Source organism: Fukomys damarensis, unplaced genomic scaffold (genome assembly GCF_012274545.1).
Source record: "Fukomys damarensis isolate Sample0158 unplaced genomic scaffold, DMR_v1.0_HiC HiC_scaffold_8, whole genome shotgun sequence".
Lineage (NCBI taxonomy): Eukaryota > Metazoa > Chordata > Mammalia > Rodentia > Bathyergidae > Fukomys > Fukomys damarensis.
This window is the reverse complement of record NW_022900920.1, coordinates 22,739,789-22,751,125: the sequence shown is the minus strand read 5'-3', so window position 1 is coordinate 22,751,125 and position 11,337 is coordinate 22,739,789. Positions and strand designations below refer to the sequence as shown.

The window sequence follows — 11,337 nt, the reverse complement described above, 5'->3', positions numbered from 1 at the left end:
TAAAACCCCAGAAAAAAAAAAAAAAAAAAAAAAAAAAAAAAAAAGAAATGAAGGAAAATTCTGAGCTATGTCTGCTACATAAAAAAGCATCAGTTTTTAACAGTTAATGTTGCAGTAGAAGCTAGAATGAAATGGAGAAAAACAACACAGGAAGTGAGGAAATGAATGAGTACAGATGATTCTATTAAGAAGCCCAATTGTGAAGGAAAGGAGAAAAATAACCGGTAATAAACATATAATCATATTTAAATGTAGAAAGAAAAATCAGTGGAGAGCTATAAGACAAAAAGTAAATTATAATCAAGAAAGATGCAGAGAAGGCAGGAGACCAGGGTATTCACAGAAGTAGAATAATTCAATTCACAGAGGAGCAGGAACATTTCTTTCATGATCTGTTTGCAGATGTAAGCAATTCAAAAGACTTCAAAAACAAGAAGTTGAGAATACTGTCACGAGTCAGCTCCCATATATTCTGTGAAGAATTAATCAACTGTGAGGACCAGATATATAGAGAAAGGGAAACCTCAATTTGTGGAGGAAATTTGAAGAATGGCTCAGAAGATGGGTAGAAGGCTCTGACCAAAGACATATGGTAAGATTAGACATGCATTGATATATTCCTGGCTGAATATTGTGACCACAAATTTATACAATCTGGATAACAGTGAGGATATTTTAGCACTACTCAGCAGCTTGGATATAAGTAAGGTGCGGAAAAGAAGACATTATTTGATTCAACTTGAATCTAGGCTCTGCCAGGCAATACCATGAGTAGAGTTAGTTCAATAGTTTTATGAGAAGACAAAGAATAACATCAGCTCCTGACATGGTAAGCCATAAACATGCAGAGATCTAGATCTAGATACAGATCTAGATTTACCTTTTAGAAGAAAAAGCAAGCATTGTGTGAAATTTGAAAGCTAAAGCATAGATTTAAAAAATTAAATAAATCTAATCTGACTCATAAATCACTACTCCAATGATTAGGGAACATAAACTCTGATTTTTAGAAGCTATGAAGGAGGGTACAGATTATCCAAAAAAGTTCAGGTGAAGAAATAAATTTAAAAAATTTTAGCTATAAAGCTCTAAAAATTGTTCTTAATGCAATAATTATATTTTAAAAATAGAATCTTGAGATAGAATTAAAAAGGAGATTGCTAATACAAAGAGGGGTTGCTCATTTTATACCTTTGAAGCTGCTCCTGTATTTGGTCTGTAACTTTCACTCTGTCCAATAAATTCTGAATTTCAGCTTTTTGGCGGTTAATTATTTCCTTATATTTTGATAATTCATCTTCTGTCCTTAATCGTTCATCTTCTAGACATTTTGCCTATCAAATGATCATAATCAAGTTAAACTATGAACAGTATCTTCTTGTTTCTTATAAACTATTTCAAATAGTGCTTAATTCTAAAGCAGTATTATTTCATGTGAAGAAAATATAATGGGAATGATTTAAGTCCTAGATTTCAGTTTCAGGTTTTTTATGATTTAGTCATGGGAGTTTAGCATGTGACTTTCCAGTGGACCCTCAAGTTATGACCAGACTTATATATGAATGATTTGGGTTATGACTAGAATTTTAGTTTTAACTTATGACCAAAGTCTTGAGTTATGAACCAAATGCTGGCTGCTTGTGCTTCCAGATGGTCTCAGATACAGATCGAACCCTTAAAGAGTTTTAGATGGAACATCACAACATCCTTTCCTGTTTGGGATTAATTGGGAAATCCTGGGCCAATGTCTCTCTAAGGCACTTAGATCTGCCTGTGTATAGGAGAGTGACTTTGAAGGCTGTGTAAAGGAGCTGAAGCCTTCAACTGACGAATCTGAGTTACAAACAGCCCTCGTGAGTGAACTGAATTTGTATGTCAAAGACATATTCTATTTTTATAGAATTTCCATTTTCTCATCTGTAAAAAGGATATATCTTGCCTACACACCTCAAATACCTGACATGGATTACAGAGGAAGAGATATAAAAAACACTAAAAATTATTAAGTGATCTCAAATTCAAAGTGGTTGCTTGAAAGCCTGTTTCAAATAAATAAATGATATACAGTAATAATATATCACACTCACATTCATAGTAGAAGGGACATTGCTCTGACAATAAAGAATACAGATTTAACTGTTAAAAATTAAGACTGCATCCATCTAGGATTATTAAATACATACAGAAGAAATACAAAGTCTTCCTATTATTTCCTGATAGTTATAGTTCTAAGGTCCAACTATCTTTCCAATTGATTTGCTGAAAAGACTGTCTTTAGATGAAAGTCCTAAGGATGTTACAGATGCAACAAATGTACTATGAAATAGGAATGTCTGGTGAACACTTTAAAGGGACTAACAAGGAAGGCACTTTCATTTCAACAAAAGTCAATTATGTTACTAGGGAATCACTATTGTAGATTCTCTGAATTCTTTTGAATTCCTAGATAAATATCCTTTCCCTACTACTTTAAAAATCAAGAATAAATTCAAAATTACAACTCAAGTTTTGATTACCTTTGTTCTTAGTGTCCGTAGCTCATCCATACCCTCTTTAAAAGTCCTCTTCAGATCTTCTAGTTCCTTTATTTTGGCATGATGCATCTTTAAAAGAAACCACAAATCATAATGCACTAAACTATCTCTAAAATGCTCCTTCCAAAGGACCTTAAAAGCAAATGGCAATCCCTACTCAATCTACTTCTGGATTTAATACATTAAGAGCAAAACTACCCACCTCTAGCTGGTCAGATTTTTCTTGCATTTGTTTTTCAAGTTCTCCTTTTGTGACTCTAAGCTTTGCATCAAGTTCATTTGATTTAATTTCTTCTGACTCCTAATGAAAAGAAAATTTTAAAGAGTATGACAATTTATAAAGTTTTAAACTATGAAAAGTGAAAAAAGCTTTACAATTAAGTACTGTTAAATACATATAGCTTACATACTTAAAATTGAAGAATGCTTTGAAAAATTTATCAATTTTGCATAAACAAAATAGCACACTTATGATACATAACGGAGTAAGTTTTTTTGAAGTTACATATTTCCTTACACTCGTCTGATATTTTCTAGAAATTTTATTTGAGCCAGAGATACTTTAACAAAGGTAATAACTTGCATTTTATTTAACTGTTTTACCAAATCCACTATATACCGAAAATATTGCAGATACAGAAATTGAATGAAACCAGAGTACTGATAGTTACTATAATTTGCCACCTATCTGAAAATCCAAGCATACCTGGTACGTTTTTATCATATCCTGACAGTTCTGTCGAATCTGATCTGCTTCTTCCTTTGCTTGTGTTAACTTTGTTGTTGTTTCTTTAAGTTTATCTTTGGTTTCCTGCATTGACAAAAAGAACCAAAGGTAGCCACAGTGAATGACAAATGGTAAGTGGTGACTACACAGTAGGAAAAATTCTTGACCTGTCACTGCATGCACTGAGAGGTTGAATACTACTTTAGTAAAAATATTTTATATTTCTGACAAGAAGTTAAAATGGTCTGCAGTTAAGTGATAGCCACTAACTAAAGGCAGATTTGATAGAGTTTTCAGAAAAGTACTAGAAGTACTCACCTAATAAAAAAAGAAGAGCAAAGTGTTAAAGAGTTCTTTGCATAATCGTAAAAGCTAATATTTGGCAGTGGTATTTATTCAAAACCGTTTGATTGATGCTACAACTTGGTTTCTATTCCCAACCAGTCTTCTAAAATAGCAATTTTTAAGGTTTTCAGGGATTACTGTCATCAAACCCAATTACTTTTTTCTCTTTATTTTTACCTGGTGCAGTTCTGACCACCTGGGACTCTAAATATTTTTCCTCTAGTTCCAGCAAGACAACATTCTCCCCTTTCTTCCCTCTTTATTATTCCTTGAGTGGGTTCCTACTCTGACGATTTTCAAAAATACTGCCCTTACTCTCAAACTCTCTCCTGTAGACAACCCATCCGGTATCCCAGTTTTGGCTATCATAAGATTTCAAATGAGCTCAGATATTAACCCCTAGTAGCTCCCTTCAGAAAAGTGGTGGATGCTGCCAGTCTGCCTTTCCATAGATAAAATCCAGGGATTCTAACAAACTGATATACTATACAATAGCTTACATGCTTCCCTAGTTGAGATGTATCTTCTGCACAGCAACTAGCTCAGTGATTAATTTGGTGAATTAAAGGAGAAATATCTAATATAAACCTTCTGCTTTGCTTAGTCTCGCCAACCACTGAATAATCATTTCCCTTTCTTCTTGCTTTTTGACTTGGAATGCCTTTCCTTCCATTCTTGAACCATTTAAATCGCAGCTATGCCTCACATGGTCCTTATATGTCATTTAAAAAATAAATCGATTATGGTTTATATCTAGATGTCTCCCAGGAGACTCACGCACTCATAGGTGGGGCTTCTGGAAGGGGCTGGATTCCAATGCTATAGCTGACCTGCTGTTAGGAGGTGGAGCCTGGGTAGAGGCAGGTCACTGGGGCTGTGCCACAGAAGGGCCTGTCTCCCGGCCAGGCTCCTGCCTTGTCTGCTTCCTCACTACCACCAGGTAAACAGCTCTCTCTCACAGTGCCTGCCACTCTGCCATGCTGTTTCTTTGTTTAGCCTGCTGAACATGGACTAAAACTTGTGAGACTGTGACTCAAAAATAAACACTCATTTAAGTTTTAGTTGCTGGGTTTTGGGTCTAAGCAGTTGAGAAAGTAACAGAGACAAAATCTAACATACAGTTAAATACTTAGCTATACACTGTGAGTCACTAGTCTTTAATAATAAATTCACTTGTATTAAAACTCTATCACTTTTGAAATATAAAGTCATTTGGATATTTTTCAAATATTAATTTTTAAATACCAAACTCGAGAGAAAAGAAAAAGGATTTTTTTTTTCTATTACTAAATCATCAATAACTAAAACAGAGCCTGGCACATGTTAGGTACTTATTTCATCTACTCAAATAAAAGTAAAAATCACATTCAGTGTGGTTAGGTTAGGTACTGTGCATTTCATACGATCAGTCAGCATTAGTGGAGCACCGACTGCACAGGCACTGTTCTATGTTCTAGGGAAACAGCTGTATGAGAAAAGTCTCTTAGTTACTTTCCTTGACATTGGAACACAATACCTGACACCTACAGTTTAAAGGAGGAGAGGTTTATTTGGCTTGCAGTTTGTATCGGTTTCAGTCCTCTATTAGTTGACTCCAACACAGTAGGACAAGGCACAGGGCCATGGCAGGCAGGAAGCAGAGAAGGACTGAAGAAGCCTGGCCCGCCTCTTCTGACCAGGCCCCACCTCCTCACAGCAAGTCAGCTATAAGCTCCACAATCCAATCACCTTTCAAAAATCACACTTCTGAGTGCATGAGGCTAACCATAATAAAACCGTAACAAAACGTGACAAGATCTCTGCCCTCAAGAAACTGATATTCTAGTAATAAGGGTATAATAAACATTGAAGTAAAATGTATTAAGGACAAGTGCTCAGAAATAAAAATAAAGCAAGGACATGAGAAACTCTGGGGGAGGTGTCAAGGTGTTACTAGGATATCCAGGGAAAGTTTCATTAAGAAAGAAGGGGACAGTTAAGTAAAGATATGAACCGAGGGATTTGATGTAGTGGCTAAGAAATCAAAGCTTTTAGCAACTAAAAGGATAGAATGTAATTTATTGAGACAGGGAAGCCATGGGGAGAAGTGGCACATTGTTAGTTTAAATTCATCCAAGACATCAGATGTCAAGCAGTTCATATGAATCTGGAGTTCTGGCTAAACGTTATCAATCTGGAAGTTATCAGCACAGTTTCCTAATGCTGTTTTCAAGTGCACAAAACTTGCCTTTTGTAGTATCTAATCTAGTATTAATTCTATTCAATGTCTTTTTCATCTCAAACACTATCAATTTGGTCTATTTTCATAATTTCTGTCTCTCCTTATTTATGGTTTCATTTATTGCAGTAAAGTTCTGGCTAAACGTTATCAATCTGGAAGTTATCAGCACAGTTTCCTAATGCTGTTTTCAAGTGCACAAAACTTGCCTTTTGTAGTATCTAATCTAGTATATATTCTATTCAATGTCTTTTTCATCTCAAACACTATCAATTTGGTCTATTTTCATAATTTCTGTCTCTCCTTATTTATGGTTTCATTTATTGCAGTAAACCTATGAGAGTGTATATAAGTGGCTGTTTGGTTTTTTTTTTTTTTTTCTTTTAGTTTTTTGAGACAGGGTCTTGCTCCGTAGTCCAGGTTGATCTTGAACTATGTAGTCCAATCTGGCCTCAAATTTGTAATTCTCCTGCCTCAGCCTCCCAAGGAATGGGATTACAGACATACACCACCACCCCCAGCTTAAAGTAGCTGTTTTTAACATCCTTGTCCATTATAGATATTACTCATTTAATGATCCATCTGTTTCACTACTGTTTGGATGTATAACCCATCCTTTTTTTTGTACAGTTCTGTACATCTTGTTTATATAGCCTCGATGACTTTATTTTATACAGTGCACCTTGTTTTACAGTACTATAATTTTTGCTGATTGTTCTGTACAGTGCTGTAGCTGGCTGTTTTTATACATTATAGTACTGCATGTAAGAGTTATGCAAACAGAAGCCAAGTCACCAAGCTGGGGTTTCCTTTGGACACTTCTTTGTTCTGAATATTGTAATGTATATATTATATACAATTCTTCATTTAGCAACCAATTCAGCTAATGACCTAGTCACAGCAAAGAAACTAGGTGGTTAAATGAGAACTGTTTCTATTCTATATTATGTGTAATTTCTGGAACTGTTCCTAGATTCTTCCTTTCTTACTATGGGTTATATTTTCCTACGTCTTTGCATGCTAATAGTTTTTTAGTTAGAAGCCAAGCATAATGAATTTAATGGTCTTGGGTGCTGAAGTTCTTATAATTACTTTTTATAATTTTTTGTTTTAGAACTTAGTTAATTTACCTGAAACAGGGTTGCATGTTTAAAGCTTTGAACAGTAGGTTCATACCCTTACTACAAGGGTAATTAGTCCCCACAACAAACGTAATACCCTTCTGAGGGCTACGTGATGCCTTGTGTGTTGAGGGGTCTTTTCAGCTGGTGAAAACACAAACAGTTCCTAGCCCTGGTGAGCTCTTAAGGATTGTTGCCCCATTGTTTTCTCTTCTCTGAAACTCTTCAGGCCCTGTATACTTTGAACTGTCTCCTTTATTCAGGGATACTGTTGGGCTCTGTTTATGTTCCTCTCCTTGCGCTGTACCCTGGAATTCTTCCAGAATTATACCTCATTCTATCCCCTTACTCAAGAATATAGTTATAGGTCAGAATGATTATAGAATAGAACACAGATAATAGCTAAGTGGGATAAAATGAAAAGGCTAATTTAAAGTGTAGTCTAGTTTCTAATGAGAACTGAACCATGTAAGAATGAGACTCTTACTGCTAACATATTAACCTCTGGAGAAAAGCACACTGAATAGCAGAGTCTTGCTCTAGGAGACTTACTGGAAGGAATGCATCACATTAGATCTGCAATACAGGTATATCGGTCTCGGCTGGCCTAACACTCCAGCTTCCTCTGAAGAAAAAAACCTGCCAAGTCCCTACCGCTCCAAACCATGTTGCTCAACAACCCTAGGTACATCTGTTGCCAGCCATATTTATGCTTCAGTAAGATCATCTTACCCTGAGACCAGGCAGGTGAAAACGTAACAAGAGAAGGAAGTTTGTCTGTACTTACCACATTCAACATAAAAGGCTTTTGTTTTTTAGAAGGTAGGTATTAAAAATATTTTTAGTTAAATCTCTGAAGAAGTTTTAACGGAAGGGAACAGTTTGTATTGTTTGATGTTGATCTGGATGTCCAGTCTACCTAGTCAAGGCTTGTTTGGTAATATGCCATGAACATAGGCTAATGTTCATAACGGATACAGACAGTAACCCATACCGAATACTTGGTGGGCAGGACCAAGAAACTGGAAAGGGAACCTAAAAAGAATTTACTAAGAGTCTCAGGTCTCTTGTCCACCTCTCAGCAGGTAGCTCAGATTACACAGATCATAATTAAATCTTATGCTTTTGGAGCCAGAGACCCCTCTCATAGCCACTAAACACATAAAATAGGAAAGTAGGGGGCCTCTCTCAGGTATGCTTCAAAAGCAATGATTTTGTCTTCCACGGCGTTTATTACTCCATATTACATAACACAATGCTGTGAACACAACTAAATGCTTGTTGGTTAATAAATGCCTTTACTTAAAAGGAATTGGTACATATCCAGTTTCTATATACCAAGTCAATAGTGTTTGTTATTTTCACTTTTTAGCAATCCATACAGTGTAACCTTACAGAAATCAGCCTTAACTCACCTCTCTATCTCTTATAGAATACCTGGTTTATCTGACCTCAAAGCTGTCATTAAGAATGTCTTATCACCGCATTCTTTGAACACACAGGGCTCACAGATCTTAACTTTTCAACTCTTCAATGCTAGTATTCCAGTAGGTTTCAGAATCCTATCTCAAGACTATAGATGAAGGTAATGAAAGTGACACAGACTTTGATATTAGAATGAGTGTATTCAGATCTTAAAGCAACTTGGGCAGTTAAAAATCATTACTGTCCATATGGATTTGGGATTTTAATTCTTCATTCTGCACCCTAAGTAAAGGGCAACTAAATGTGACAGCCTCATTGAGTTCTAGGGATTGTTGCCTTGCTATTTTTTGGAAGTTCTTTCTCTGCCTTGTAGTTTTCTCACACAACTGTGTGTAGTTAGTTCACTTCAGACTTAAGCGGAATACATTGTTCTCTATCATACCTTTGACCATTATCAATATGGACCACTCATTTGGGTGTGGTGATGTATGCCTGTAATCCTATCCTTGGGAGGCTGAGGCAGGAGGATTGCCTTGAGTTAGAGGCCAACCTCAAAGATACGTAGATATATAGATGGATGTAGACTACTCCCCCTACAGTTTTCCCTGATAAATATATAAATATCCAAAGGTTATCAGTTCTATTGATTTGGAGTTATTTAATGTGGTAATTCAAAATTATGGTTTTAAATAATACCATTAGGATTTGTTATGGTTTGTGTTTAGATGCCACCACCACCCAAGCCTCATGTGGTCATAGGTGGAGCTTTTCAGAGGTGGCTGGATCAACAGTGTGTGGCCCTGGAATTGATTGATGGTGCAATGCTAGGATCAAGGGAAGAAGGATTAAGGGTGTGAGTGCTGCTCACCCCAAGTAACCTGGATAAGATATAAGGGACAGAAAGAGCTCTGGTTGTCCCTGTTTCTCCTCTGTGATGCCACCTTGCCTTGGAGCCAGCAGATTATGGACTGAAACCTCTACAAACTGTGAGCTAAATAAACCTCAACTCCTTTAACTTTTGGTGTTGGGTACTTTTGTCTTAACAACAAGAAAAGTAACTAAGACAAGATTATTTTTGGAAATTGATGTATTTTCAAAATATTCTCTTCTGTTTAAGACACATTTCAGAGTTGTTGTTTTACTTCATATTTTATCAATTGTAGATTTTTATTACCTCAAATACTAGTCCAGTTACTATTTAAATTTATGGCATCAGTTAGTAGTTTATAAATTACTTTTCATTATGTTAATTAAAACATTTGCTAGCACAATATCAATGGAATTATATATATAAAAACAGGTCAGCTGTCAGGCATGATAGGCACACCTGTAATTATGGCACTTCAGGAGCCCATAGCAGGAGAATCACAAATCCGAACCCAGCTATAACAATTTAGCAAGATCCTGACTCAAAATAAAAAAGGGTCAGGAATGTAGTTCAGTGATAGCCTTGGGTTTAATCCCCAGCATCAAAAAAATAAAAGTTACAAGAATTATGTTAATTTATTTATAAATAATAATGTATGTCTCTTGATAGTAAGAACCTTAGTGGGGTTGGGGATTTAGCTCAATGGTGTCACCATTTAGCTCAATGGTGTCACCACCTGCCTTGCAAGTACAAGGTCCTGAGTTTGATCCCTGGTACCGGGAAAAAAAAAAAAAAAGAACCTTAGTATCATTAATTATTCCTACAAATTTCAAGAGTTTATTTTCAATTGTGGTAACTTATAAATCCAGCCCCCGCAATTTTTCAACCCAAAAATATGTTTAAAGAACAAGGCAACTTTGGATGTCGTAAACTGTGAATGATAAAGTTTAACATTTCAAACCATTAAAACACGTAAAAAATGTTCTTTTCCATAATCACCAAATATTTAGGAAAAAATTATCCTGTAGGAGTCACTCAAGGAAGCTCCAAGCCCCATTAACTGTTAACTGCATTTGCTCTTAAAACTAATTCTAATCATTATTCCACTGCATTATATGTACTCACCTTATGTAAATCCATTTCAGCTTTTAATTTGTTCTGTGCCCACTTTACTTTAATGATGTGAGAGTTGTTATCTTCCTTTAGTTTGTCTATTTCTCTGATGAGTCTAGTCGTTTCACCTTCCTAAAATAACATCACTCAGTCATATTTTTCACTTACACAATCTGCTATTTATCTGTGTGTCTTTTGTATTCCCTAAAAGTAATCAGTGCAGTAACACAATAATTCAAGTGCTGCATGGCCCATAAGCCACAAAACTGATTCAAAGTTCATACAATAAAGAGGGCAGTAAAATCCTAAATGTTATTAATAATCATGAAGATAATTAACAAGATGTGTTATAAGCACAAACATATCTTTTATGATTTTTTTTTTTTTGGTAGCGGGGATTGAATTCAGGTCCTTGTGCTTGCGAGGCAGGCAGTGCCCCTCTTTTATGATTCTTAACAGGCTAACATTACAGGGAAATATAAACTAAATTGATTTTTCTAGAATTCCTGAAGCTAGTAATAGTATTTCTGAATTAAAAGTTAACAATAAGAAAAAAAAAATAATAAAATTCCCTAGGACAGAGTAAGGAGGATACATTTTTACCTAAAAGAAAAAAATTATATTCTATGGTTAATAAGTGTTATATTAAGATTCTGGCCAGATTATACTTTTGTAAAATTACTTGACTCTAAAACTATTCATATTTTACACTACTGTATAAATGCTGTACCAAAATAAAGTCTCCACTCGAAACCTAACTAATTTAAAAATACATAGATTTTAAAAGAAAGTTTAAAAAAAAGACATTATCATGATAACATGAAATTAGAAAGTAGACTTTAAAGAGATGGGCCAGAGCAAAAAGGGAAGAGTGGGGAGGGAAGGACAGGGATGAAAATAATAAAAATATGTTATATACATGTACCAATATATCAAAAGCTCCTCATTATTCATATGCAACCCTTTCTGTAGACAGGTAATGAGAT

General features: G+C 35.3%; 1 protein-coding gene across 2 annotated transcripts in view; it reads right to left on the bottom strand.

Annotated features, from left to right (window-relative positions):
* Positions 1-11,337, bottom strand: part of Ccdc186 (coiled-coil domain containing 186) — a 49,350-nt gene that overhangs the window by 13,306 nt on the left and 24,707 nt on the right. For both annotated transcript variants that reach the window (XM_010634595.3, XM_010634596.3), the window contains exons 6-10: positions 10,364-10,483; positions 3,241-3,345; positions 2,737-2,835; positions 2,517-2,603; positions 1,192-1,334 (exon numbers count right to left, since the gene is read on the bottom strand). In XM_010634595.3, the coding sequence (XP_010632897.1) occupies positions 1,192-1,334; positions 2,517-2,603; positions 2,737-2,835; positions 3,241-3,345; positions 10,364-10,483 (554 nt within the window). The remainder of the gene's footprint in view (positions 1-1,191; positions 1,335-2,516; positions 2,604-2,736; positions 2,836-3,240; positions 3,346-10,363; positions 10,484-11,337) is intronic.